We start from the raw sequence: 26,697 nt of genomic DNA, 5'->3' as shown, positions 1-26,697 counted from the left end.
CCAGGCCAGCTCGAGGCTCAGTCCCGGTCGGCGTGCACATAATCGACGAATATGAAAGCCGCTGCTTCCCGATGCAGCTGCGCCTGCGCCCTCTCGAGGCGCCATAGCGCGAGCGCACCGCCCGCGAGCGCACTGCCCGCGACGCGCGGCGACGCGGCGCCGCCGAGAGCCGCGGCGAGCACGCCGCCCGCGAGCGCGATGCACGCCTCGCCGAGCCGCTTGCAGAGCTTGGCGGCTGCACGCACGCGATCGAGCTCCGCGGAGCAGACGGCGCAGTGGCGCGTGTGGCTGTCGTACCGGTCGAGCAGCTGGGCCCGCTCGAGGCTGCGGCCGTACCCGCCGCGCTCGCCCGCCTCGCCCGTCTCGCCCGCCTCGCTGCCCGCGGCCGCCGCGACCGCCGGGTCGCTCCCGCGCCGTGCCGAGGAGAGCCAGGTGCGGAAGCGCAGCACGAGCGCGTCTGCCGAGGTGGGCGAGGTGAAGTGTCTAGGAAGTGTCTAGGAAGTGTCTAGGAAGTGTCTAGGAAGCGCAGCACGAGCGCGCCTGCCGAGGTGGGCGTAAAGTAGTCGCGGAAGCTCAGGCCGCGCTCGGCCATCCGCTGGCCCTGGTAGTGCAGGAAGATGCCGTCGCCGTCGAAGATGAGGTGCGACAGCATGTGGTCCGCGACGGTGCCTGGCGCGCCGAAGCTGCGCGGCGGCGGCCCGCCGACCAGGAGGCGCCGAACCGCGCCAACAGCCTTGGAGAGCAGCAGCCGCGCCATCCGCGACGCGGGCACGGCGGGGCGCGCGCCGGCGGCAAAGGCGTTGAAGAGGAAGACGCGCGAGCGGCCTTGGGCTGTGGGGCAGAGGAAGAGCTCCACGTTGGCCGCGGCGCCCGGCCTCGGCCGCCGCTCGTACCGGACGTGTTGCGGCGCGAAGAAGGAGATGTTAACCGACGCGGCGGCGGAGTCGACCATCTGTGGGAAGCACGGGGGCGGGGAGGAGGGGTCTCGGGTCGCAGTGCCGCGCGGGCGTGTCTCGGAAGCGTTCTCGGGCTGTCTCGGAAGGTTCTCGGAAGGTTCGCTCGCCGACGGGAAGGCGGCCGCCATCCCCTTGAGCACCGGGTCGTCCCGCGCGGGCTGCAGGACCGCCGCCGAGAAGCGGGCCGCCCCGGGCGCGGGCGGCGAGGGCGGGAGCGGGCGGAGCTCGAGCGATCCGCCCGCCTCCCGCGCGAGCCCTCCGACGCCGTGGTGGGAGAAGGGCAGGTGGGAGACGTCGAGCAGGTTCTCGCCGAGCAGCTCGTAGCCGTAGGGCAGGTCGCGCTGGAAGCCGGCGGCGGGGGATCGCTCGCAAAGCTGGCGCAGGAGCGGCGAGAGGGGGAGCGGCAGCGCCGCCTCCGCCTCGGCCGCGGTGGAGGCGGCGTCGCCCCACACCCAAAGCATGCCCGCCTCCTCGCGCGTCTGAAAGGCGCCGACACGGGCTCGCTCGCCGGCGGCGTGGGGCTGCTGCGCCTGCGGGACGCGTGCGCAGCCGCCGCCGCCGTCAAACGACCAGCCGTGGTAGCTGCACTGCAGGCAGCCGCCCTCGACGCGGCCCTCAGACAGAGGAGCGAACCGGTGGGCGCACGCGTCGGCGAAGCAGCGCCACGCCGCGCCGTCGTGCCACACGACGAGGCTCTGGCCGAGCAGCTGCACCGGGTGAGGACGCGAGCGGTCGAGCCCATGCGTGAGGATCACGGGCCACCACGCCTTGGCGAGCTCGTGCTGAGGTCGGAGCTGTGCCGGTGCGTCGCTGCTGACCTCGGCCGCGCTCGCGTCGGCGGCGAACATGCGCACGGTTGGAGGGCCAGCGCCGCTGCGTGAGGTCAGAGTGGCGGGAGGACGAACGCCGGGAGAGCGAAAGGCGCATGCGGCGAGGAATGCGTGCAGCATATACACACGTGTGTAGGATTCCTACCCAGATAGGGGTCTGCCCGCACCAAAACGCCCTACCTATCTACCTGTCCCCGGGCCGCGCGCAGCGAAGCGAAAAAAGAGGAAAATAGGGGGTACCTACCTATTGCGGGGCCCTCTGGGGCGGTCAAAACCGGACCTACCTACCTATTGCATAGCCATACTGTCCAAGGCGAAAGTCTGCCCAGGTTGCGGAGGGCACGATCCCGGCGTGAGCACGACTAACTGACGGATCCGCTCCTGACAGTCGCACGCGCCGCACTGCGGCGCGTGCGACTGTCTTTGTTTGAAGTTAAAAGTCGAATCAGAGCGGCGTCGGCGCTGCCCTCCGTTTTCCTCCCCTGGTCCCCCGTCCGGCACCGCTCCGGGACGCACGCCGGCGAAGCACCGTCAAGCTGCTGTACGGCCCCGGCATCGCCTCCCCTGGCTTAGCTAGAGTGAGAGATATTGTGCACATGGTCAGTCTCTACAATATACTCACTGACACTCCACCTCCCAGAGCTCGTCCTGGTCCGCCACGGCCATCCTCGGCCTCCGGAGGGCCCCCGGCCGCGGCGCGGTGCGGCGGCGTCACAAATCCGACGGCAGAGCACCGGGACGCGGTCGGGCGATCTAAGGCCCAGTGAGGCGTATGCATTGCCTATCCAGGGCTATCACCTGGACCTATCAACAGGCGCCTGCGGCGCCGTGGTCAGAAGCTGCTGCTCCCACCTGTTCACACTTTCATAGTGGACAGTAGGGTCTACGGGGTGGACAGACCCCCTATCTGGGTAGGAGCCGGAACCCAGGCCGCGAGGCGAGAGTGGCAGGATAAAGACAGAGAGAGCCGACAAATACTGATGACGACCATGAAGTACAGCGATCGCCACCTCGCTGGCCTCTTCGCAAGGCCTCCCGACCGCGTCGAACTCATCGGCGCGGGCTCTCTCGGCTACGGGACCTGAGGGAGGGTGTAGAGGATGTAGAGTGTAGAGCGCTGTAGAGCTGTAGAGATGTAGAGCGCTGTAGAGCTGTAGAGCTCTACATCCGCCGCGGGACGAAGTGCCTGCGTTGTAGAGCGATGTAGAGCGCGATTTTGCTGCAGAGTTTGTTGTAGAGGCTCTACAGCCAAACCGCCGGGAAGGCAGTGCCACTCAAAGAGGTCGAGTCGCACTAATGGGGTGTCTCTGAGCTTACTGGAGCTCTGATGGACGGCCCTGACTATCCCTGACACACAGAGAGTCACTCTGACAGCACACAACACCCTATAACTGCGTCATGACCAGCCTGCCATGCGTCGCCGGTCGGCCGGTGCCGCATTCGTCGCAGTGTGCTCCTTTAGCAGGCGGTGGACTGTCGGCTGCGAGGACGGTCGCATCTGCCGAGGCGAGGCGATCATTGTTGAGCGTTGCATGCGCCATGACTCGCGCCAGCGCGTGCGGGAGCTCCTGGCTGAGCGTTGAGTCCAGGCGAGTTGCGCTGGCCACGATCGCTACGCCGAGCCGAGCTGACGCGCCGAGGCGCCGGCCAGTCGCAGCCGTGAGGCATGCCATAGCAGCAGAGGCACCTCCCACCCATTGGGCGGGCAGACAGAAGGCCAGGGCAGCACTGGCAAGTGCAACGCGCCTCATGTCGGAGAGCGACCGTGCCTCGTTCGCCGCTTATGATGTAGAGTTTGTTGTAGAGATTTCACGTTGTACTCGAGTAGAGCGCCTCTACATCGCTCTACAACGCAGGCACTTCGTCCCGCGGCGGATGTAGAGCTCTACAGCTCTACAGCGCTCTAGAGCGCTCTACATCTCTACAGCTCTACAGCGCTCTACACTCTACATCCTCTACACCCTCCCTCAGGACGGGACCGGCCCCAGCTTCGGCTGAGGGCGAACGAACAAGCTGCCGAGCCCAAATCACTGTGGGGTCGTGATTTCTTGTTGGTCTTCAAAAATCTCTCTCCCAAATGTGGCTCGGGTTACACCAATCCTCGCTACCCAACGCGGCCAAAGGATACTCGAGTATCCACCTCGAGCACCTCGAGAGAGGAAAAAAGGACAAAAAAAGCGGAAGGCCAAGGCAGCGGCGTGCGACGCCAAGAACTGCGACTTTATGACGTGGGCGGCGAGCACGCGTGGCGGCATCGGGCACGAGGCGGCGACGTGGTTCAACACCAACTTCGACATCAAGGCCGCTAAGGCGTCCTCCGACAGCGAACGATGGCGGGTCAGTAGCGAGCGCAAGCGCTTCCTGCAAGTGCACTCGACCATCGTCGCGAGGCGCAACGCCGTTATCTTCGACTACAACGCGTGGCCGAAGATGGGCGGCGAGATGCCGCGGGCGCCTCGAGAGCAGTATGAGTAGGGACGGGCGAGGGAGGAGGGGCGCTGACCACGGGCGACTACGAGTCGAAGGTTCGAGGACGACTACTCGCCGCCTGGGTCGTTTGGGGCGCGCGGCTCCGTCGAGGACCGGGCGCGCCCCTTACCCGGCGCGGCGTAGGTCCCACTCTGACGAAAAGGGGGGAGGCACGGTCGACAGCCCGATCCATCAACTACTCTCATCTTCTGGGGCTTGGCCCCGTGCAACAGCGGTCCGGCAGGCTGCCCCCAAGGCCCCCCGGGCCGCTGCGGGTTTGGGAGTTATGCTTAGGCACAGCTTCGGCGATGGCAGCCCCTCTCTGGGGTGTTGCATTAGGCGGGGAGTCTCCCCCGCTGGTCTCCTCCTTCCCATTTTTTCTTTTCTTTTGAGAGCAGGACGCCGGGTTTGTCTTGTATGTGCGTGTCGGGCCAGGGTGTGTGCGCGGGGCGGCGAGGGGCAGGGGCGTGCAGGGCGGGGGCCCAACGTCGGGTGGCTTGTCGGGGCCGAAGAATTCGAGGAGGGATCGAGGAGGGGGGAATGGGCGGTCGGCGTCGGAGTAGCAGGCCGCAGGGCGTACGGGGTAGCCGTCACTTTCCTGCCTCACAAGGGCGGGGCTGTCCCGGAGAGTGAGAAACGCCGGGCAGCGTGACGCATTACTGAACCCTCCCATACGTGTTTGGGCTTCCTCCTTTGCTGTCCCATCTCCTCATCTCTTTCCCGCCTGGGCGGGGCAGCGGGTGGGCGCGCGGTGAGGCGTGGCGTGTGAGTGTGTGCGACTGCAACGAAGGACCGCTCGCAGAGGACCATTGGGTTTGTACTATTAACAACGAAGGCGCTCTCAAACAAAAAATGCGCAAGGCGCAAAGAGAATGCTCGTGCTCTCATGCGCCGCTCTTTCTCTCTCTTCTTCTCGCCTTCCAGCTGTCTCGACGTCCGATCGCCTTCCAGCCGGCAGCGCTGGACACCTCCTTCTCGACAGGCGCACCGCCTTGCGCTTGCCCTTCGCAGCGGCAGTGTCCGCGGCGGCGGCACTGCGACCGTCTCCGGCGGCTGCCATCGACCTCACACTGGATGTGAGTGGTTTGCGCTGGGCAGACATTCGGCAGGGCGTCGGCGGCGTGCCGCGGGACGGCGAGCGAGTCACGGTCGATTACATGATGACGCGAAACATTGGCGTGACTCCGATGGCCGGCGGGAAGATCTACAGCACAAAGGACTCGCAGCAGCCCTTCTCGTGGGTGCTCGGGGACGGGAGCGTCATCGAGGGGCTCGACATGGCCGTCCTTGGCCGCGGCGGCATCCCTCCGATGAAGCCGGGCGGCATCCGCCGAGTGCTCATTCCGCAGCAGCTTGGATACGGCGTCGGGCGAGGCGTCTTCCAGGCGCGGCCTCCTCGCGCCTCCACTGTGGCCGCATCCCGCTCAGCCAGGCTGCGCACACCGGCAGCCGACCCTTGCTTGCGCCGCCCGCAGGACAACACCGCCGCCAGAGTCGGAGTTCGGTCGCTGCTGCCTGTGCCTCCGGTCGGGTTTGAGTGGAGGGACAAGCAGGAAGCGTCGAGCGCTGCCTCTCGGCTGGGCTCTCGGCTACAGCTCGGACACCTCTCTCGGACCTTGGCCGTAGGGGGATGTCGTCAACGCATACGCGCGCTTCAAGGCGCGTCAGCACAAACGAGGTGCGCGACCCCTCTCCCGGCTGCACCTCAGCAGACACCACTCGCCGTAGGACCTGTACATGAACGAGATGCGCCTCGACGAGCCGGGCCTGCTGCTGGACGTGATCCTGAGGCCGCAGGATGCGGCGCCGGAGGCTGCAGCGGAGAGCGCAGTCGCGATGGGCGGTGCGGCCCCGCCGAGCAGCCCGAACGATCAAACGTGATCAAGGCGTCATCGGCGGTGGAGACTACTGAGGAAGAACGCGTCTCGTTCGTTTCGTTTTGGAATATTCGGTTCGGTGCGGTGCCTTGCCGCGGGTTGGTAATGCACAACTTTTGTCGTTACCTTTGCAGGGGCGGCCAGGACGCCCCGGACACTGGTCACTGCCCAGTGCGTGCTGCGTGGGTTTTTATTTAATCGTTTGGATTTTCACTGCTGGCCGCCGCGGAGTCCGGAGACCGGAGACCCGCCGCGGGACCACCCCGGGGCGTGGAAACACGAGGGACCAGCGTGTGATTTCGATCGTGCGCAGAGCGCCCCGGCGCTACCCGCAGCCCGGACACATGCGCGCGCGCCGGGGAGCGCGAGGCGGCCCGCAGCGCCTGCTGTTGACAACTTGGGGAGCAGACGGCTTCTGAAAAGCTGCCCCAAGCAGGCGTTTTGACGGATTCAAAGTTCTTCCCTACAAAGGCCAACGGAACCGAGAAACCAGTACAGTACGTTTCATCCTTTTCTTGTTAGCAAAAGTAGAGACGCATATTGCGGCATATAGGCCTATACGCGGGGGGGCAGTGCGCAGTGGGTGGGCTCTGAGAGTGTTGCTTAGGGTTGGAGCAAGCTCTTGATGAATCGTATCTAGCCCTCCTCAACCCTCAAATTTCCTTCGGCGCGGCGCTCCGCTCCTGGCTCCTCCGGTATCTAATCTTCTATCGAGGCGCTGTTGCGCACATTCTATTCGATCCACTTTCCACGTTGCGTGTGGTTTTTGAGACGGCGAGAGAGCGCGTGTCTCGCACACAAAAGCGCCTGCGCGCAGGGTCGCGCGCGCGGCCGCGTAGCGGAGCGCACGCGGGGCTCCTTGACCAAATACACTCGCTCTCTGAGAGATGACCCACCAAAGCACCACATGCAGACGAGAGCACCGGTCGCTTCTCTGTGTGCGAGGCGTGAACCGCGCCATTCGCTCTTACCTGGCACAATAGCTGTCTGCGCGCCTCGAGTGGCGACAGTGTGAGATTTGTTGCTTATTCCAACCACAACAAGAATATCTTGCCCTGCGCGGGACCGCACATGCGGCACCGCACATGGCGGGACATGGACCGGGACGACCACTCCGAGGCGCGCTGGTTTTGTTCTTTGGGTTTAGGGACGCGGTTTGGCGCGGCTAATTTGTGGCGCTCGCGCGTCGAAAAGAGCCAGTGCGCGCGTTGAAGAGCCAGTGACGCGCATCGCGATTTGTTTTGCCTCGAGCACTCTGCCCTCCTACAATACTGAACTGCTCGCACCATGTCTTCTGCCACCGAGTCGATGATCCCGGCCGCCGCCGTCGAGGAGACGATCTCCCCGCCCACGAGCCTCGAGAAGCAGCCGGCGCGTCAACACACCCACGCACCCCTCCCCTGCGTGCGCGTCACCGACGATCGACGCATCGCACCCAAGCAGCTTCACGCCCCATCACCACTCACTTCCGCAGGCCGCAGAGCCGCCCGCAGCGGACACGTCGATCGCCACCGTCGACCCCACCCCGTCCGCCGGCGAGCCCGCGGCGCCCAAGCAAGAGGCTCGCGCACACCTTCCCTCGCCCGCCGCCCCGCCGAACGCCCGAACTCCGCGCGCCCGAGCGCTCTCCTGCGCGCGACGCATAGCCAGGTTGCCGCCACCCCCCCACACAATAACCCGACGCCACCCCGCCGCTCGAGTGCTTGCGCAGGTGTCGAACACCGCCGCCACCACCGCTGACGAGCCGCCGACGCCCTCTGCGGCCCTTGCACGCAATATGGTCGAGATCGCTCTCGATTCGCCCAACTGCAAGCCCGTGACGCCGGCGGAGGAGAAGGAGGAGATGGACACGGCCTCGCCAGCCAACAAGATGAAGGGCGACGCCAAGGCGTCGTCCGAGCAGGCGACCGAGGCGGCTCCAGTGGCGGTGGAGGGGGCCTCGCCCGTGTCGCCGGAAACGCCCGCAATGGAAGAAGCGGCGAAGAACCCGGAGGCTGTCGTGGGCGAGAAGCGCTCCTCCGAGGCCGCGCCGCAGCCAGCCAAGGCCTCCAAATCGCCGGCGAAGTCGCCAGCCGCCGTCACCGAGAACGACGGCAACAGCAACGTCGAGGAGGCCTCCTCGATCGCCTGAGCTCGTGCGAGGCCGTCGCGTGATCGCACAAGCGGGACTGTGGAGGGCTGGCGCAGGGCGAATGGACTCGATGTGAGGCTGGTCTACTGTACATCTACATACAGGGAAGCTTCGCGTGCGCGAGAGTGCGTGTCCAGTTGGGCGAGAGTTTACGGACGGTGACTGTATGTTCCGGCACCCAAAACAGGAGCGGCCGCACATTGCTCGGTACCCCCCCCTGCACTTCTAAGCCCGTCCCTGCTGCTAGGGGGGGGGTCTGACCCCCCCCAGCAGCAGAGCGGACCCCCCCTAGCAGCAGAGCTCTGCTGCTGGGGGGGGGGTCCCGAGCCCCCCAGCAGCAGAGCGCACTGGTTTCAGCTCCCGCCTCTTCGCCGCCGCCGCCCCCCTGGCTGGTCCATCGCGAACCCACTATGATTATCGGAAGCTCTCCTCCAGCAGCAGAGATGTGGGTGTCTTCCGACAAATCAAGCAGCCCGACCGCCGCGAAGCGGGATGATAGCGAGAGGTGTACTCCGCGAGGTTGAGCGCTGCACGCGGTACTCGACGGTGTCGCAGCGTCGAGCAACACTCGGTGTCAGAGCGTCGCGCCAAATCAGTAGTCTCATCGCCGAGTGATTGCTGGCCTGTGGCGTATGACCTCGCGCGGATATCACCAACAACGAGCATGCGAAGATAGGGAACCATGTCTGAGATGGACTTGTACCGCCCGCTGTGCTCTCCGCTGTGCCACGCCACAGCTGCGAGAGCCGTATCTTCCCTCCTTGAAGCAGAGGCGCCGCGAGGCACGAGAGGCGTAGAAGAGAGGCTGGCGTGCCCCGCACCGCCCGGCTGGCAGTAGGAGGGCCCGCCGGTGAGACCACTGATTTTGGTGCCGACCATAAATTCTCGCCACTTGGAACGCATGCTACTTACAGCTGCTGTCTGTACAGAGATGCCAGCCCCCCCCACAGGCAGAGTTTTGCTGTTAGGGGGGGGTTCTGACCCCCCCAGCAGCAGAGCGCTGCTGCTGGGGGGGGGGGGGGGGTGGAAGCAGGCTTGAAGAGCTGCGGCTGTACGTTCTGTGACAATCGTCAGATCAGTGTTTTTCTCGATGTTTTGCCGCTCAAGCTCTGCTCGCCACCGGGTCCCGACCCCCCCAGCAGCAGAGGTGCAGGGGGGGTACCGAGCAGTGTGCGGCCGCTCCAGTGACTCACTGCGGCGCCCCAAACGGTGAGCAGTGGGCACGCCAGCCTCTTTTACGGCTCTCTGGCGCTGACCACAGCCTCGCCCTCACCGCTGACGGCAGTGTCTGGAGCTGGGGCGATGGAGGGCATGGCAAGCCGACGGCCCCATCGATACGGCTCGGTCGCCCACAATGCAGCCCCTCGATGCATGGCGCCGCGAGGAGCCACTCGCGCTCGATTGCATGCACGCAGGCCAGCGAGCCCGGCTGAGCAGACAGCCACACGTCGCTTCCTGCACGACTCCGCGCTGTGCCTGTGGGTCGGATCGACTGGCTCTTTCAGAGGCGAAAGGGGGGCCTTCCGGTCTCCGGAACCCGTCGTTCGCTTCGGCGTCGACGGTCTCGATCCGAGCGCTGCACCGCGCGCTCGCAAGACGTCTGCGCTTGTCGTGGAGCTCTGGAGGGCACGGACGATGGGCGATATCGCAGCGAGCGTCAGGACCTAGAGGTCAGGACTCGGAATGTGTCCCTCTGTGACAGCCGCCTAGCCAGCCGCCGAGGACCATATGAAGCAGACAGAAAGAAGATCTGCAGTGGGGTCGGCAGAGCGCAGCCGGTAAGTAAGCCTTCGGCCGGAGCAGCAGCAGCAGCACAGCAGCAGCACGGCGCCTCTCTCACCCTCTCATCTCCAAACACTTCGTGAACTAAAAAGCGACCGCAACGAACGATTTCATGAGTGACAGCAAAAGCGAAAAGGGAGTGGCCCGCGGATATGCTGTGTCTGTCCAGTCGGCAGTCGCTGGCCAAAATGACAGTGTCAGTGAGAGCAGTTTCCATCCATCCAGTTACATCTTACATGGGATCCACATGGCTGCCAGTGAGTCAGAGGGTGGTGTGGCCGGCAAAAAGAGGGAAGAGAAAACAGCGGCAGCAGCGATGCTGCCACGACCACGACGCCCACGGACCCACAACGATCGGGGCCTGACCCGTCCGTGGTCTTTCGTTGCGCGGAACCTTCTGAAGAAAGAATTCTTAAGATACAAGCCTCTCTCACAGCACACTGGCACGACAAGGGCGCAGACTGGCGCGGACTGGCACACACACAGGCTCACCAATGAAGAAAGAAAGAAAACCCAAGCGCGCCAACCCACCGCTAAGTCGCGGCTTGCCGCTGCAGCCGCAACCCGTCATACGTTTGGAGATGCTCGATTACGGAGCGGACTCGCTCTGCTTCGTGATGATGCGCTGGGGCGGCTGGCCTCCGTGGATCTCAGTCACGATGCGGACGGTGGACTCACCGCCAACTGCCTCTGCCTGCTGCCACCCTCGACTACCCTCGCAGAGCCACGCCCACGCATCGTCAGTACACGCCACCTCCACGCCATCTCCACGACACGCCCTCTCCGCCGCCCGCAGCTCCAGCTCAACCCGACCGTCCGCTTCCTGTTGCTCGGCGACAAGCGGCCGCTGCTGGCGCGCTGGCCGGAAAACTGCGCCTTTCACCGCGCCTCCGTCGCCGACGTCCTCTTGCGCGTGCGCGCGCTGCTCGGCGCCGCGCCGCCCTCGCTCAAGCTCGACGGTGCAGCACCTCGGCCAACACACCAACACACGCACATGCCATACCGCAGGACACCACAGCATAGCACAGCACAGCACAGCACAGCACACCGGCCACCTGTCGCTAGCAGTCGCTGGCAGTGGAGGCGCTCTTCGCACTAGGTTCGAGCTCGAAGATCTCCGACTTCAAGCCGCTGCTCGGCGCCCTCTACCCAGACCTGCTCCGGAGGTGCGCCTTCTGGGGCTACATGCAGGCGCTCTCTCGAGATGTGGCCGAGATAGGAGATGCAGACGAGATGTAGAGCTGGCGGCGGCTCGAGTGATGAGCTGGGCGGCGCGCCTCTCACAGCCCGTGGCGTGCAGGAGGACGAGCTGCTCGGGGAGAGCAGATACTTGAAAAGGTGCTGATTAATTCATTAGGAGGACCAGCTGCTCGGGGACGTGCGCTCCTTCTTCGACAGCGCGACCTTGGCAGCCCACGACATCTTCTCCCCGCTGCCGCCTCCGATGCTCAACGCCGGCCCTTTCATGCTCTACCGCAACTCGAAGCCCGTCAACAACTTGGCCCACGAGAGCGCCGACCTGCGCCGCGTGGCGAGGAGCGGCACGTACGAGGTCTTCGACGAGTGGTGGGGCAAGCTGCGCGAGCCGATGCCGACCGTCGTCGCGCGCGCGGCAAGAGAAGGCCGTGTCCGCTCCTACGCGCCTCAGCCTCCGGAGACGCGCTGGTGGCTCGCTGATGACTACGTCTACGACCGGCGGGGCCTCGGAGGCGGCGGCTCGGCGCAGCGGCCCTCCGGGTCTGGCCCGTCCGAGGAGGGGTGGTGGATGCGGCAGTACGACTCGCGGCTCGTCTACACGTGGCGCGACGGCGCCCTCTACGCCGGCCGGCCGCCGGACGGCGGGCTGGAGGGCGGCGGCGGGGGCGGGGGCGGGTCGGAGGGAGGGAAGGGCCGGCCCCTGCTGGTGCTCCACCTGCTCGGCACGAAGCGGCGGGAGGCGTTCCGCCGCCTCGAGGCGACCGACCACCTCCTCCGCCTGGCCGCGCACGCGTCAGAGGTGGTCGTCTCGCCGCGCGGGCTCTGGCTCAAGGTCTCCCGCCAGGGCCGGTCTCACTCCTGGTACTCGGGCGCCTTCCCCGGAGTGCACGTCCTCGTCCGCTCGACGGAGCTAGCGCGTGCCATCGCCGCAGCGGCGGAGGCGGCCCCAAACCGCTCCGCCTCCTCCTCCCCTGCTGTTGATGCTGCTGCGGGCATCGCCCCGTGCGTCTACACGGCGAAGTTCGACGACCAAGCCGTCCCGCCAGGCTCTTGCGACGAGTGCTCCCGGATACAGGCCGCCGCCGAGGCCGCCGCTGCGAACGCGACCGCCCGCGCCTGCGGCGGCGACAGGGCGCACCTCGGGGCGCACCTCTCCTTCGAGTGCGAGCCTCGGGGCGGCTCCGTCTCGGCGCGCGGGCTGCCGGCGTGCGCGGCGCGGCTGGCGCTGCGAGGAGGACACGCGAGGCGAGAGTGCCACGCCGCCCTCGCCCGGCTCGCCCGCCGCTCGCTCGCCCTGCGGCTGCCCCGGACAGCGCAGCCGGAGGCGGTGCCGATGCCGAGCCTCACGCCGGCGTGGTCCCTGGCGCACGGTCTCGAGCCCTGCCTGGGCAGAGCGGTCGCCGCGGAGCAGCGGTCTCAGAGCCACGCATCCTCCTAGCTTAAGTGCAGTCTGTGTCTCTCGTCTTCCTCTCCCCTGGCTGTGGAGCCCGCTCTAGCCTCTACGCCCACCACTATACAGGTTGGTCGAGGTTGAGCGCACGGGCCACGGCCGGATGATTCTTCTACGTCAGTACGTTGGTGCGCGATCATTGTGCGCATAGGTAGTACATGTAGAGCTCTACACTGCAGCCGCGGGGTGCTGACAGAGAGCTCTAGTTTGACTTCACGATCGAGTGGAGGAATCAAAAAGCGTACGGCTCTAGCGCTAGCGGTGAGGATGGCTAGTAAACGACTCCTGGCGGTACTGTGAGCAAAAACTAGGTCGCCTAGACTCAGAGCCAATCAAGGCAAGGGCAGGAGTTGCGATTTCTGGCGCAGTCAGGCCGCGTGGTGGTCGCCGCCATCGCCGCCGCCTCCATGCCTCTCCACACCGATCGCCGCGGCGCTCGCCTGTGCGACGAGATCAGAGTTTGTGAGCGTGAGGCGGCCTCATTGGTGTGAACGAGCAGCAGCTTAGCACTCGCCTGCGTCCAAGCGAACTTGAGCCGCGAGAAGAGCGTCCTCGCGTCGTACGTGTCTACGACTAGCCCGCCCTCCTCCGCGTCGATGTCGGCAGGCGCAAAGACCCGCACTACGCCCGTGCACAGGCAGCCTGCCAGCAACACGGCCCGCGCATCAGCTCGGCCTCTGGAGGAGGTCTCAGGCAGGGCGGCGCGCAGCACGCACATGGGAAGGCGCCCGCGTCGAAGTGCACGTCTGCAATGCGCCGCAGGTCGAGCGTGTCTTCCGACATGCCACAGCAGCCGTGCCGCTTGTCGAAGCGCCGGCTCGTCAGCGTCCAGTGAGAGGCGACGCAGCAGCACGGCGCACAGCAGCAGCAAGGCCAGCAGCACCGCTCCCAGGTGCTGCCTTCCCAGAGCACGTACTCACTATCCGTGAGCGGCTCACCGTCTCGCCTCTTCAACCGCGCGCCTGCCGGGATAGCTGCCAACGGCTCCCAGAGCCCGTGCGCCCTCGCCGAGTCCGTGAGCGGCTCGCCCGCCACCACGGGTGGTAACAGCGGCTTGTCCAGACTGGAGCGGCCCGGCATGGTCCCAGGGTTCCGGCTCCTATACCCAGATAGGGGGTCTGTGGTCCACGGTTAGACCCTATGCAATAGGTAGGTATTGCAATAGGTCCGGTTTTGACCGCCCCAGAGGGCCCCGCAATAGGTAGGTAGGTAGGTGGTGGTGGTGGTGGTGGGGGGGGGGGGGGGGTGAAAGTAAAAAAACCGCTTCGCTTGCGCGGGAGACGGGCCGCGCGTTAGCCGGAACGGGGCCATGCCAGGCGAGTCGCCTGCGGCTGGGACGCCAGCCGAGACTAACGGGTATTCACAGAGGGCTAACGGGTATTCTTTCGCTTCGCTGCGCGGCCTGGGAATAGGTAGGTAGGTGGGGCACGGAGCCTGGCGATTGGCGCCCGCAATAGGTAGGTAGGTAGGGCGTTTTGGTGCGAGTCGTGGAGAACAGACCCCCTATCTGGGTAGGAGCCGGAACCCAGCAGGTGCACCCAGCCGCGCTGCGCAAAAAACTCAAAGGAGCCGCTGTGGAAATGAGGCTGCCAACTGCACTCGCCACTCCAAGTGCAGAAGTGCTCCAAGCCGCGTGCCGCGGCGTTTTCCTCCCATCCCTCCCTCGGGTTGTGTGTTTGCACTTGGAGCACTTGGAGTGCAGTCGGCAACCGCACACCCAGGGCCGGGGAGCTAGCGCAGCCGGTGTCAGGGGCGGCGGAACCGGCGATGGCGATGGCGATGGCGGTGGCGACGGAGGGGGAGGCGGGTACGGAGGGGGCGGCGGGGACGGTGGCGGCGGAGAGGAAGGCGGGGGAGAGGGTCGATGGGATGACGGTCTTGGTGGAGGCGGCCAGGGAGGGGGTTGCAGAGGCGGCGGCAACGGAGGAGGTGGAGGAGAGGGGGGCGAGGGTGATGGAGAAGGTGGCGACGGCGGCTGTGGAGAGGGAGGCGGCGGAGGGGGCGAGGGGGTTGGTGTCGGCGGCCACGGATGGGGTAACGGTGGTAACGGCGAGGGAGGGGGTGGGGGAGGTAACGGCGGCGGCGGGGGGAGCGAAGGGTGAGGTGGCAGAAGAGGTGGAGGCAGGCGAGGCGGCGGCGGGGGTTGGCACGGGGGCGGCAAAGATGGAGAGGGGGGAGGGGGGGGGAATGAGGGAGAAGGAGAGAAAGAAAGAGGAGGAGAGAGAAAGAGGGCTAGGATGGGGGGGGGAGAGAGAGGGGGCAGGGGGGGGTTTGGAATGTCCGACTCCCGGGTGGAGACACTGCCCTTTGCAGGAGTCACGTGTCCCCAACGACCGGCAGTCGGTAATGAGGTTTGGTTGGTTGAGGAAGACGGCCTCCGGTTCCTGAAGCAGGGCAGAAATAAATAAAGGTTAGGGACGTCTCGGGCAGTTATCGCCGCGTTGAATCCCTCCGTCTGCCGGAACGATCTCCCATCGGTTATAATAACCGGCGGCAATCGATAGTCAAAGTTGGGCTCCGGAAAGCGATAGAGCGCCCGCCCATGCCCTCCGCTTGTTGTGCAGCACTCGCGGCGCGCGCGCGCCGCGGTGTTGACCAACGACCGTGCCACTGGAGGCTCCCACGCCACTCGCGGCGATCCGCATCGAGGCCGCCCGTCGGCGCAGCAAAGGCACTGCGCACTTCTGGGCAGCGCCCAGAATGCAGGGAAGGCCTTGGCGCTTCTCGCCAGCCAGGCTGACTCGGCAACCGGCACGCGAGCCGACTGCGCGTCCCGAGCCCACGGATCGGCGCCGTCGCACAGGCCCGCCAGCCGCCGCACAGCTCCAGAGAGGCCACTGGCGTTGCGCTGCACTGCTTGAAGCTGATGTTGAGGCGCTGCACTGCTCAAAGCTGCCCCGTGCGCCGCCGCGAGCGCCGCGCCGTGGCCTCGTTCTCTGGCGAGCCCCAGCACGACCCCTCGCGGCCACTCGCGCCGTTGCAGCAGCTCCGACCCCGCCACTCCGGCTCCCGAGCGCGCGACGAGCACGAGGAAGAGCATGCGCATGGGCCAAAATCAGTTACTCGATGAATCCGTTTGCGCTCTTTTTCTTTCTTTCTGCTGCTCGACCCTGTCCTCCTCCCCATCCCATCCCTCGTTTGGGTTTGTCTGTCATCCCATCCCTCGTTTGGGTTTGTCTGTCCTTTCTTTCTTTCTTTCTGCTGCTCGTAGCCCGATCCCGCTCATCCGGCCCGCTGGGTGCGCTTCTTACGGCCCTGGGTGTGAGCTGCCGACTGCACTCCTCCAAGTACTCCAAGGAATTTGGTGTGCGACGTTCTCCCATCTGCATCTCTCCCTCCCTTTTGGCCTTTTAATGGTTGGGTAGTAGGGCTAGAGGGTCGCTCTACACTTAGCCTCTGCAGCGAGCGAGCGCTCAACTTAGCCCCCGCACGGAGCCGGGCTCAGACTTAGACGCTGGAAGGCCGGGGGCCATGAACTTAGACGACACGAGGCCAACTCCGGGCAAAACCCGGGTATACCTGCAAAAGTCCAGGTTTACCCGAAAAATACCTGGACGCGGTCCCGACCAGCGTATGCCGCGCACGACGCCATATCACCGTCTCCCAGGGCCAGTGCGCTACTTGCGGCGCGCAACGCCTGCTCAAGTACGCGCACCGTACCATGTGCTGCCGCTATGCGTGCCTTAACGCTATGCGTGCCTTAAGGCGGCTGCGGCGAAGCGGCGGGCGCGGCATGCCGATGGCAGTGCGGACGATGCGGTTGCGATGTGTTCTGCTTCAAGATTGTGGCGGTGCTTGGCATGCACTTCTGCGATCCCAATCAGCTCATCGCAACGAAGCAGCGCAACAAGCTGGCTGCTGCCAACAAGGCCCTATGCTACCTCACGCGCGGATCGTTCAAAGAGGACCAGCATACACAGGCTTCTCTGACATGCGTTTGTTTGAGCTTGAGGCTATTTGTGAGAACTATTTGGCTAGATGTCGCCGAAGTGCGCTCAAGAAGCAGCAACGAGAATCGGAAGAGGAGGATGCTGAGGCGGCGATTGCTAAGCATGAGGAGGATCGATCGCCCGCCGCGCAGGCGAAGAAAATTTGGGCGCGAGCGCCGTATATCGCGTGCCATGGCCGACTTAGCCGGTGTAAGAGGCTCCCGCTGATCTTAGACCGCGTAAGCACTCCAGCGTGGCTAGCCACACTTAGACCCGTTAAATCGCGAGGCTCAGAACTTAGACTACTACCCAACCAGTGGCCTTTTCAGCCGTGAATTTCAGGCCTTGCGCCTTGGAGCGGGCTTGGCTGTCTGTTTTCTTTCGTTTCCTAAGCTCTTTCCCTTGGGTTCCGGCTCACGTCGTCGCCCGCTCGGACGGGCTCCCGAGCGCCAGCCCCCTCATCGGCGTGGCGAGCGCGGCCGCGTCCGCCCGCGTCGCCGCCCCGCCCTGCGGCGGCAGCCCGAGCAGTTTGCAGCCCGCCGCGGAGAATTCGTGCACGAAGGGTGCCGGCCGGTCCGGGTCGTACACGTCCACGGCGCTGCGAGAGGTGCAGCGCCGGCTCGTGCGGCCGTCCCTCACCTGCCGCGTCGCCGCCGCGAGGCCGACGAGCGCCTCGAACGCCTCCGCCGAGTAGCGGCCGCCGAACTGGAAGGCGAGCACGAGCGGCCGCGCCGCCGCCGTCGCCGTCGGCTGGCTCCGCCTCGAGGGCTGAATCTCGTACACGATGACACCGGGACCGCCAACCACCTACCGGCCCAAGCAGACGGGTTGGGGGTGGGCCCGCGCCTCGAGCGGCCTGCAGCTCCACCGGCAAAGCCTCGAGAAAGGCGCCCCCGTGACTGGCGGGCAGCTCCTCGGCGAGCTCCTGCGACCAGAGCCTGCGGAGGCGGACCGTCGCGTCGAGCTCGAGCGGAGGCAGCTCGTCGACCTCGCCGTCGGGGCCCGGCTCGAGGCGGCTGAAGCGGAGGAAGAGCCGCTCGTCGACCTCTTGCCTGCTCGGCGGCCCCACCTCCTCCTCCTCCTCCTCCTCCTCCTCCTCCTCCTCGCCCTCTGCCCCGCCCTCCTCGCCCTCCCCCTCGCCCTCCTCCTCCGACTCGCCCGCCTCTTCCACGAGCGACGCCTCCGCCCTCGCCCTGCAGGGGTGCGACGTCACCCCGCGGCTCGTGGTCGCGCCCTTTGAGAGGGGAGGAGGCAGGCCGCGGTGCAGCCGCAGCCGGCACGAGAAGAGCTTCTCGAGAGCGTCGGTCGCCCCGCCCCCTCTGCTGCGGCTCTGGCTCGACATGATGCCTCGCCGCCACAGCTCGCCGATCGAGAGGAGGACCGAGCGGTACCTGCCTTGCTCGAAGTTCTGCAGCGCGTCGTGCGCGAGGTCGAACGCCCGTGGCTCGTACCGGAAGGCGCCTTGCCACGACGGGAGGCCGTCGGCGCGAGGCGGCAGCGAGAGGGCCGACGCGGAGAGGGCGAGATGCAGCGCGCTCATCGCGTTGGCCAGCCGGGTCTCCAGACGCGACAGTTGTTCGAGCTTGGCCGCCGAGTTGAGCCAGTCGCTCCACGAGTCCTCCTCGGTGAACGTGTCGAGCAGGATGTTGCACGCAACCACGGCGGAGCGCGCAAAGGCCACGGCGGCGACCACGAGCCGGAGCGAGGCCTCCCGCGACGCCAGCGCCTCTGCCACCGAGAGCGGCTCGAGGAGGCAGCTGCACAGGTCCGCGATGCTCCGGAGTTTCTCGGGCGCCCGGCGCAGCCGGTTGACATTATCGACGGCCGACTTGCAGCTTCTGATGCCGCACCACGCGGCACGCGCGGCACCGACGACGGCCGGCGCGGAGCTCAGCGCGAACATGGCGCGTTTTTTATGTCGTGATTTTCTTAAAATTCTTAAACCTAAAAAGAAACCCTTCGGGTAGCTCCTCATCGCAAACCCTGTCAGCAGAGTCTCCTACGGTAATGTACGTAAGAGCTACATACACTGAGAGAGAGATGTGAGAGACCTTGACCGCACCGCGTACCCTCCCCACTCCCGCCTCTCATTTGTGTCACACCACGCGGAACGCATCTCCATCGCTTCGGTGAAGGGGGTGAACCGTGCCATCCTCGATCGCCGTGCAAAGCTCGCTTCCGAGCTCTCACGCCGCGCATAGGGCCCTTAGGGGCCTAGAGAACACCCCCCCCTCTCTCTTTTCTCCCAGTAAGCTAAAAGTACATACACTGAAAAGGGGCAGCAGCCCCGACGTAGCCCCGACGTTTCGGAAAGCATGCGCGATGCCTCTTTGCGCTGCTCGCTCGCGGCTGCGGGAGACATGGCCGCCGATGCGGCTCGCACTCGCTCGGCGGGCCTCCGTCTCACGGCCGCCCGGGCGTGCCAGAGGTCGGCCTGGCCTGCGCTGCTCGCACGCTGCACTGCGCAAAGCTGTGACAACGAGGGGAGGCTCCAGAGCTTGAGCGTTGAGCAGCACAGCTGCAGGTGCTCGTGGACTGCTCTGCGGCGGTGAGAGAGCCTGATTGGGAGCGAGCTGACGTTGCGCCAGGGTGCGCAACATGCTCTCTCGCTCTGTGCTGAGGCATGCTGGCTGGCGCCCAGTACAATGCCCTCAATACATTGCTCCACGCCGTGCTGGCTGGTGCAGTACTACCAGTGCGCTGACTGGCGCGCGGTGTGCGCGTCGCCGCGCGTGGCACGGATGGCTCGAGCGGCGCGGCTGTCGGTCAACCCCGCGGCGCATGGGCGCCGCGGAAGCTGCTCGACAGGCTGCGGGCATCGCTGCGGCAAAAGCGCCCGCCCTATGCTTTGCTTTCGCCCGCGTTTTACGACAACTTTCGGTTTATCATAAGCCGCCGAACTTTACCTCGCTGTTTCTTTATAGGCGTCTCGCAGCTGCGTATTCTCGTATTCTCGTCGAGGAGTTGCATGGGGGCGGTACGTATTCTCGTATCACTAGCTAGGGTCGGGTCCACTAGCTCCGAGTAGAGGGGGCGCTCCGCAGCTAGGGGAAACCCAAAGCGCAGACTAACCCTCGGAGAGTATTCTTTTAGCTCCGAGTAGAGGGTGCGTTCTGCAGTTAAGGGGAAACCCGGTACACGGAGCCAACCCTCGGAGACCCGTGTTATGGCCCTGCGACCGCGCACCCCCCAGGGCTAGGGCTCTCTTGCCAGCAACCCGATATCGATCATCCGGCCCGCTGGGTGCGCTTCTTAGCTCCCCGGGCCCTGGATGTGAGGTTAATGAGATAATGACTGCACTCCAAGTGCTCCAAGTGCAAGTTGTCGAGCCTGTGGCCGTTAGCGATAGGTGAAAGCCACTTGAACCGAAGGCCGCAAGACACGGTGCAGGGAAGAAGGATGTTGACCATCGCGGAGTACATGGATGGTCGAAGGACAGAGAGGAAAGACGTTCGGCTCCCCTGCGAGAGGGACCAGGTGGCCGCCACACTGGAGCCCTCCCGCCCGATAATCGACTGCCTCCCGTCGAGACTTGAGGTCCCATTGGTGCCTCGGCGCTGCCTGGGATCTGGCTCTCACGGCCGCCCCAGAGCTAGCGCCAAAATCGCAAATCAACAGCGAATAGGAAAGCTGCCAAAGCACCCGTATGAAAATCGGCCTCACCAGCATGCGTCGCTGGGTTCCGCGCCTGTAAGTCTGGTGCACTGGCAGGAGCCATACTCGCATAGGGGACGCGTGCTAGCTGAGACTGTAGCCAGCTTCCCGGCCTCCGGCGTCTACCGGCGGGCCTCCCGGACCATCGAGACCTTGGGAGCTCTCCCGCACCGTTTAAGCGTTTAAGACCGTTTAAGGAATCGGCGGCCCAGCAGCTCTTAAAACCGGCCTAGGCAGGTTTTAAGCCGTTTAAGCCGCAGGCGCCCCAGGGCCCACCCTTTTAAGCCTAGGGGTCCCCTAAGCGCCCTGCAGAGGCCAGCCGCCGGCACAGAAACCCGCGGCGCCTCTGGGTGGGCGCTGCCCGGGGCGAGGCGCAGTAGCGCCCCGCCCGGACTCGCTTCGCCGTTGTTGGCGAGCAAAGAACGAAGGTCCAATTTGACCGTCGGCGGTAAAATTTGTCGACCGGCCAATTGCTGAGACGCCCGTGAATACGTTGCTGAACTGAACTCTGCTTCCTTCCCCTTCCCTAGTCACCGTGGCCCAACGGGGTCAATCAAGGAAGCAGCAAAATTCTCAAATTTTCACGCGCGCCAGTCCCGTGCCTAGTGTAACTAAATAAAAGAGCTCCCGTTTCGAGGGGAGACCCGAAAAAAGAAACCGCCTTAGCGCCGCCGCCGCGCCGCCCGCGCGCCCGCCCGCGCCGCGCAGGCTGTTCCACCACCCGGTGTTCCAGACCCGGTCGCTTGTTCCACCAGCCTCGGAAACGACTGATGCACCGGCACCGACTACGGCCACTCTACAGGTGGCATCAGGGAGCCAGGAAGGCTCGCTGTGTGAGCACCGTCCTCCCCTCCGCCATGCACGCCATCCACGGCACCCCCAGCGTCGAGCTCTCGCGGCTCGCTGCGCATCTCGGCCTGCAGGGGCGGCTCGTCGCCAAGCTCGAATACCTCTCGCCGGGCTTCTCCAAGAAGGATCGGATCGCGAGGCAGATCATCGAGGAGGCGGGCCGGGGTAGACCGCTGCATGTACGCTGCTCCACTTTCGTACCGGCTTTGGACGCTGGCGACAGAGGTAGATGATGAGCAGGGAGGCGCCCGCCGCTGCAGCTGCTGTCGTGCTGTGGGCGGGCATCGCTTAGTGGACGTAAGTGCCAGCACGCGCCAGCGCGATTTTGTGCGGACGGCAGCCTCGCGCCGGGCCAGCCGGTCGTCGAGCTGACGAGCGGCAACACCGGCACCGGGCTCGCTATCGTATGCGCGGCGCTCAGCCACCCGTTCGTTGCCGTCATGTCGCGCGGCAATTCTGCCGAGCGCGCGCGGATGATGCGAGCCCTCGGGGCCGAGGTCGTGCTCGTCGATCAGTGCGAGGGGTCACTTCCCGGCCAGGTGTCGGGCGCAGACCTCCGCCGCGTGTCCGAGGTGACGGAGGCGCTGGCGGCGGAGCGTGGCGCCTTCCGAGCAGACCAGTTTGAGCTCGGCGGCAACGCGCGTGCGCACCTGCAGCATACTGGGCCGGAGCTTCTGGCTCAGACCCGCGGCGCGGGCCTCTCCATCGACGCCTTTGTCGACTTTGTCGGCAGCGGCGGCACCTTTGCCGGCGTTGCGACCGCGCTGCGGTGAGACTCCGGCGGGCCACCCAGATGAGTCCCGTGTGCAGCCGAGACGCAGCCGAGATGCCCAACATTCTAGGCGCGAGCTGCCCGGCGTGCGCTGCTATGTAGTCGAACCGCAGGGCGCCGCGGTGCTCGCCGGCAATGACGCGCCACACGCCGCCGCGCCGCACAAGATCCAAGGTGGGCCAGTTGAGCCGAACAAGGACCGTCGACGCTGATGACGCAAGACCAGAGGCGAGTAGGTGGAGGCTACGCGATGGCGGCGCTCACGCCGCTCGCCGCCGCCGAGCCGCCTGACGGCTACCTGCAGGCCCGAGGCATCGCCGAGACGTCGCCGAGCTGCCACGTGGACAGCAGTGCCACATCCCGAACAGGTGTCTTCCTCCGAGGCGGCGGAGACGTGCCGCCAACTCGCGCGGTTTGAGGGCGTCTTTGCCGGCTTCTCCGGCGGTGCCAATGTCGCGGCGGCGGTGCAAATACTGCGCGGAGCCCACGCGGGAGGCACGGTGGCGTGCGTCGTCTGCGACAGTGGCCTAAAGTACCTCTCCACCGACTTGTGGGGAGGGAGAGTAGGAGAGATATTTGATGGGAGATAAAGATACAGTGACAGAAGGAGACTAGGAAAAAGAAAACACAGCCGCCGTGGACGCACGTCTCGGCGAACGTTCGGCTATGGTATGCCGGCTGGTATGTTGAGCGACAGAGACCGCTGCATCACTAGCTGCCGAGTGTTCGAAAGCGCCGGTGCCAGCAACGGACCGAGCCATGGGTCGCTGCTTCTCGCGCTCCCGCCCGAGCTACTGGAGAAGGTGGCCGGAGGGTGTGGCATCGCTCCGGTGGTGCATCTCGCGGCCAGCTGCAGAGAGTTGCATGATCAGCTGGACAGGCTGTTAGCGCCCAAGAGGGAGGCGGCACGGGCGCTGTTGGCTCGGCGCAAGGCGGCGCAGCCGTCGAGGCTGAAACGAGTATTTGCTGCCATTGACCGGTCTTTCTGGAGGGCGTTGATCGGCGATGTGGACTTTCTGGAGGGTGTGAGCTTTGGGTACGACCCCGATGCGGACGAGAGCCTGAATTAGCAAGCTCCCCCATTCAGTGCGATCTCACGTCGAAGGAAGCTGACTTCCACTTAGAAGTCAGGAGATTCCACTCTCAGCGGCCCAGGCTGGCGACGCAGTCGAGCTAGGACGGCACGGGTGCGAGATGGCACGCCGCTCTTGCTGCTTTGCGTGGCATGGCGTTGTCCAGGACGTTCAGACGGCGCTCAAGGCGTGCGCGCGGTGTTGCCAGGGTGTTACACCTCTTTCTTTCGTCCCGCGTCAGCTTCCACAATCGTCCCGCTGTGACGTGTGTGAGCACGGTGCGAGCGGTGAGCGGTGTGTCTCCTCGAGTCTGCATGTTCTCTCTCGCCCTCGGAGATGCTCGGCGGGGCTGTGGCACCGTGTGTGGCCAACCGCGTGTCGCTGCCGGCTTCTTTCTTCTCTCGCTTTGGCTTTCGCGGCGCACACATTGTGTCATCGAGCGCAATCACGGAAGAACGTTCGCGCTGTTGCACGCCAACCGTGAACCACCCACGTGCTTGTGCGTCTTGGGTCCGGAGTTGTGCGTTTATGTGGGCCAGGCGCAACACGCAGGCTGAGAGCGCGCTCCCGCTGTCGTCGGACGCCTTCCTCCAGCTGGCCGGGCGGGTCGCCGTGTGGAGGGAGCAGGTGGTGCGGGTCATGGAGGCGGACGCCCAGGAGGCGAAGGCGGAGGCGAAGGCTCGGCAGAGGGAGCGCGTCGCTGCCATCCTCGCGGGCACGGACGCTGCGGGCGCGGGCGCGGGGGTGGAGGAGGCGCTCAATTGCTGGGAGGAGGATGCGTACGAAGCGGAGACGCTGGAGGCGCTCGCCGAGTTCGGCGATTGAGCGCCTCCCTCTCTCTCCGGCTGCGCGCATGACCGGTGCGGCCTCCGAGTCGGCGTCTAGCGCGCACGATAAAGTTTTTGCTCGCCTTCCCTGGGACCCCGTGTTGCATGTCTGACTGTCTGTGTGCGATTTCGGGCCCGGGGTTGTGCGTTTACGTGAACCACCCACGGACAGCTCAAAATCGCTGTGCGCGGCTGGCGGCTTGAGCGCGCGCCCTAAGGCCTTCATGTCGCACCCGAGCGTCTCAGCGCCATCCCTGGGCCCTGCGGCAGCGGACCGGAGCGGTTGAAGGCGACTTGACGCGCCGCGCCTCACGCGCTGCGGCCGCGACGCCGCAGTGCCGCAGCGCCGTCGCTGCGCCAGGCTTCCGCGGCTCTGGGGGCGCGGCGGCTCAAATAGCCGCGGTTAGGTGGTGTTGTCCACCAGTATGAACACACCCATGCGCGGCGTGGTCGGTTCTTCGCCACACATCGCTGGAAAGGTCAGCTGACAAGGGGCAAAACGGGCAAAAGGGAGTTTTCTGCCATCCCTCACGCTCACCAGCGCCGGCCGCACGCTTGCAGGCCACTTCTGAGCGGCTGAGGCAAGTCCTCGTGGTGGACAAGGACGGATCCGCGCCGCTTTGCCGGCTCGCGCCGCGCTGCTCGCCTCTCCGAGAGGTGCCTCTCGCCCGCCTGCCCGCCACTGCAGCGAGAGGGAGTTTCTGCCATCCCTCACGCTCACCAGCGCCGGCCGCACGCTTGCAGGCCACTTCTGAGCGGCTGAGGCAAGTCCTCGTGGTGGACAAGGACGGATCCGCGCCGCTTTGCCGGCTCGCGCCGCGCTGCTCGCCTCTCCGAGAGGTGCCTCTCGCCCGCCTGCCCGCCACTGCAGCGAGAGGGAGTTTCTGCCATCCCTCACGCTCACCAGCGCCGGCCGCACGCTTGCAGGCCACTTCTGAGCGGCTGAGGCAAGTCCTCGTGGTGGACAAGGACGGATCCGCGCCGCTTTGCCGGCTCGCGCCGCGCTGCTCGCCTCTCCGAGAGGTGCCTCTCGCCCGCCTGCCCGCCACTGCAGCGAGAGGGAGTTTCTGCCATCCCTCACGCTCACCAGCGCCGGCCGCACGCTTGCAGGCCACTTCTGAGCGGCTGAGGCAAGTCCTCGTGGTGGACAAGGACGGATCCGCGCCGCTTTGCCGGCTCGCGCCGCGCTGCTCGCCTCTCCGAGAGGCGATAGTCGACCTCCGCGCCCGCAGTGCGTGCAGCGGCTGGGCGCCAGGCGCGGTGCGGAGGGCCGCGGGGGGCCAAACTGGCTCCTGCTGCTCATATTTTTGACGTGTGTGTAGTCTATACAGTCTGTACACCAGCGCCAGTGCCGTCAGTGCCCACGCGAGAGGCGCTAATGCCTGTTTTTGCGCCTTGTCCGGACTGGCTGGGCGGTGGTTCACGGTTGGCGTGCAACAGGTCGTTCATATACACGATATCTCTACCGACTCCTTACACTTAAGGTCATTCACGGGTGTCCGCGGCCCACTGTGCCCGCTGGTAGGACAGTGATCGCCGCAAACCCTGTGGTCACAGCTCCATATGATCTCGGATATTTTTTGTGTAGGCACCGGAACGCCAAAAAACTACTATGTCTTCGAGTGAAAAGTAATCCGAGCAAGCACGCGGCCGCAGTGAATTAAAAGGGGCGGTTTTCGAGGGGGAATCTGGAGAATCTGGGAATCGGCTCACCACGGACCCCCACCTCCTCGAAAAACTTTTCACTCCAAGACATAGTACTTTTTTAAGGCGGTGCTCTACACGACCTAGGCACAAAAGATATGGCATTGCAGGCCATTTAGGGCCCCTTAGACGATCACTGAGTAGGCCGAAATCCCCACTGGGCCGGGAGCAACCTTAAAGCTCCTGTCGGCGCGCCGAGAGGAGAAAATAATTCTGATCATATCGTCCTCAGGCGCACCGCTGTGGAGCCGGTACGGAACTGGCGTGGAGTCTGGAGAGCGCTCCCACAGCCGTCAATGGACTGCCCCTGGCGGCCCGCCGTCCCCTCCGATTCCCAGTGAGTGTGCTATTGGCTTTGAGAGGTGGACGAGGCGACGGGCAGCTGGCGCATGAGTGGCACCGAGACCTTGCGAAACAGATCCAGCAGCCTCTGCGCGAGCGGTGCGGCGCGAGAAGCGACGAGGTTGTTGGTGCAGTCGATGAGCGAGGCACGCAGCGAGCCGCCTGCCGCGTCGCCGCCTGTTCCGCTGGCGGCGCCACCACCGCCGCCGCGCAGCATGAGGGCGAGAGACGGCGGCACGAGCGCAGTCGCCACAACGAGGAGGTGCCAGTGCTGGCCGGCCCACACGCGCAGCGGCGAGATCTCTGTGCGCGAGATGAGCGTCGCCTCCTTTCCGCTCGCCTCCAGGGCGGTGATCAGCTCCTCGGAGGCTGGGCCGTCTGCGTGCGCCATTACGAACACCCGCTTTGCGGCGAGGTCGACGCTGCAATCGACCACGCCAGGGAGCGAGAGGGCAGAGGTGACGGCCGAAGCGCAGCCGCCGCACATCATGCCCGGCACGGAGATGGTGGAGATAGTCGCCGGGCGGCGATCGACGCCGAGAGCACCGAGCATGGCGCTGCGTTGTCGTTATTTTCTGTTTGGAAAGAATTCTACGAATACAAGCCCCTCTCACAGCAGACTGGCACGAACTAGCACCACAATTTGGAAAGAAAAGGAAGCTGGCGCGTCAACGCAAGAAAGAGATACGGTTCCGACTCCGGCTCCGGCTGGTAGTCGACAAGCTGCCGAGCGCAAATCACTCTGTGTGACACATTTCTTGTTGGCTTCTAAAAATCTCTCTCTCAACGCAACAGAAAAGGGGCCCCCGCCGTCAACGCAACAAGGTCAGTGTTCCAAGATCCTGCTCGTGCAGG

General features: G+C 65.4%; 12 protein-coding genes across 12 annotated transcripts; 6 read left to right on the top strand and 6 right to left on the bottom strand.

Moving 5' to 3' along the window:
* Positions 1-17: 17 nt before the first annotated feature.
* On the bottom strand, positions 18-1,906 carry EMIHUDRAFT_95263 (hypothetical protein; the record flags this gene model as incomplete). The annotated part of the gene is made up of 3 exons (XM_005794482.1): positions 18-494; positions 533-952; positions 1,097-1,906. 3 exons carry the CDS (start codon positions 1,904-1,906, stop codon positions 18-20), a joined length of 1,707 nt encoding a protein of 568 aa, XP_005794539.1.
* A 1,265-nt stretch (positions 1,907-3,171) lies between these two features.
* On the bottom strand, positions 3,172-3,537 carry EMIHUDRAFT_194829 (hypothetical protein; the record flags this gene model as incomplete). Its single annotated transcript, XM_005794481.1, has 1 exon — positions 3,172-3,537. The coding sequence occupies one exon, from the start codon at positions 3,535-3,537 to the stop codon at positions 3,172-3,174; it is 366 nt and encodes a 121-aa protein (XP_005794538.1).
* Positions 3,538-5,116: 1,579 nt separating this feature from the next.
* Positions 5,117-6,307, top strand: EMIHUDRAFT_431947 (FKBP-type peptidyl-prolyl cis-trans isomerase). The gene is made up of 4 exons (XM_005794480.1): positions 5,117-5,640; positions 5,731-5,808; positions 5,882-5,914; positions 5,984-6,307. Exons 1-4 carry the CDS (start codon positions 5,128-5,130, stop codon positions 6,134-6,136), a joined length of 777 nt encoding a protein of 258 aa, XP_005794537.1. The 5' UTR covers positions 5,117-5,127; the 3' UTR covers positions 6,137-6,307.
* A 1,112-nt stretch (positions 6,308-7,419) lies between these two features.
* EMIHUDRAFT_194826 (hypothetical protein) lies at positions 7,420-8,263 on the top strand (the record flags this gene model as incomplete). Its single annotated transcript, XM_005794479.1, has 2 exons — positions 7,420-7,458; positions 7,844-8,263. 2 exons carry the CDS (start codon positions 7,420-7,422, stop codon positions 8,261-8,263), a joined length of 459 nt encoding a protein of 152 aa, XP_005794536.1.
* Positions 8,264-10,626: 2,363 nt separating this feature from the next.
* On the top strand, positions 10,627-12,680 carry EMIHUDRAFT_194825 (hypothetical protein; the record flags this gene model as incomplete). Its single annotated transcript, XM_005794478.1, has 5 exons — positions 10,627-10,713; positions 10,842-11,004; positions 11,145-11,251; positions 11,403-11,834; positions 12,000-12,680. The coding sequence occupies 5 exons, from the start codon at positions 10,627-10,629 to the stop codon at positions 12,678-12,680; spliced, it is 1,470 nt and encodes a 489-aa protein (XP_005794535.1).
* A 244-nt stretch (positions 12,681-12,924) lies between these two features.
* EMIHUDRAFT_431945 (hypothetical protein) lies at positions 12,925-13,788 on the bottom strand. The gene is made up of 3 exons (XM_005794477.1): positions 13,409-13,788; positions 13,186-13,334; positions 12,925-13,132 (listed from the first exon to the last, which is right to left on the bottom strand). Exons 1-3 carry the CDS (start codon positions 13,770-13,772, stop codon positions 13,061-13,063), a joined length of 585 nt encoding a protein of 194 aa, XP_005794534.1. The 5' UTR covers positions 13,773-13,788; the 3' UTR covers positions 12,925-13,060.
* Positions 13,789-15,170: 1,382 nt separating this feature from the next.
* EMIHUDRAFT_194823 (hypothetical protein) lies at positions 15,171-15,738 on the bottom strand (the record flags this gene model as incomplete). The annotated part of the gene is made up of 2 exons (XM_005794476.1): positions 15,171-15,207; positions 15,296-15,738. The coding sequence occupies 2 exons, from the start codon at positions 15,736-15,738 to the stop codon at positions 15,171-15,173; spliced, it is 480 nt and encodes a 159-aa protein (XP_005794533.1).
* A 1,297-nt stretch (positions 15,739-17,035) lies between these two features.
* On the bottom strand, positions 17,036-18,524 carry EMIHUDRAFT_95260 (hypothetical protein; the record flags this gene model as incomplete). Its single annotated transcript, XM_005794475.1, has 2 exons — positions 17,036-17,428; positions 17,490-18,524. 2 exons carry the CDS (start codon positions 18,522-18,524, stop codon positions 17,036-17,038), a joined length of 1,428 nt encoding a protein of 475 aa, XP_005794532.1.
* A 2,488-nt stretch (positions 18,525-21,012) lies between these two features.
* EMIHUDRAFT_414413 (cysteine synthase) lies at positions 21,013-22,498 on the top strand. Its single transcript, XM_005794474.1, has 5 exons — positions 21,013-21,281; positions 21,450-21,893; positions 21,967-22,070; positions 22,133-22,200; positions 22,265-22,498. The coding sequence occupies exons 1-5, from the start codon at positions 21,046-21,048 to the stop codon at positions 22,484-22,486; spliced, it is 1,074 nt and encodes a 357-aa protein (XP_005794531.1). The 5' UTR covers positions 21,013-21,045; the 3' UTR covers positions 22,487-22,498.
* Positions 22,499-23,305: 807 nt separating this feature from the next.
* Positions 23,306-23,794, top strand: EMIHUDRAFT_194819 (hypothetical protein; the record flags this gene model as incomplete). Its single annotated transcript, XM_005794473.1, has 1 exon — positions 23,306-23,794. The coding sequence occupies one exon, from the start codon at positions 23,306-23,308 to the stop codon at positions 23,792-23,794; it is 489 nt and encodes a 162-aa protein (XP_005794530.1).
* A 439-nt stretch (positions 23,795-24,233) lies between these two features.
* EMIHUDRAFT_194818 (hypothetical protein) lies at positions 24,234-25,422 on the top strand (the record flags this gene model as incomplete). The annotated part of the gene is made up of 7 exons (XM_005794472.1): positions 24,234-24,275; positions 24,358-24,390; positions 24,541-24,573; positions 24,724-24,756; positions 24,907-24,939; positions 25,029-25,056; positions 25,385-25,422. 7 exons carry the CDS (start codon positions 24,234-24,236, stop codon positions 25,420-25,422), a joined length of 240 nt encoding a protein of 79 aa, XP_005794529.1.
* Positions 25,423-25,538: 116 nt separating this feature from the next.
* On the bottom strand, positions 25,539-26,395 carry EMIHUDRAFT_194817 (hypothetical protein; the record flags this gene model as incomplete). Its single annotated transcript, XM_005794471.1, has 4 exons — positions 25,539-25,574; positions 25,739-25,807; positions 25,877-25,930; positions 26,081-26,395. 4 exons carry the CDS (start codon positions 26,393-26,395, stop codon positions 25,539-25,541), a joined length of 474 nt encoding a protein of 157 aa, XP_005794528.1.
* Positions 26,396-26,697: the final 302 nt, after the last annotated feature.

Source organism: Emiliania huxleyi (genome assembly GCF_000372725.1).
Source record: "Emiliania huxleyi CCMP1516 unplaced genomic scaffold EMIHUscaffold_1, whole genome shotgun sequence".
In the NCBI taxonomy this organism is placed as follows: domain Eukaryota; phylum Haptophyta; order Isochrysidales; family Noelaerhabdaceae; genus Emiliania; species Emiliania huxleyi.
Note: the sequence above shows the minus strand (reverse complement) of the source record. Positions and strands in the feature narration are given on the sequence as shown.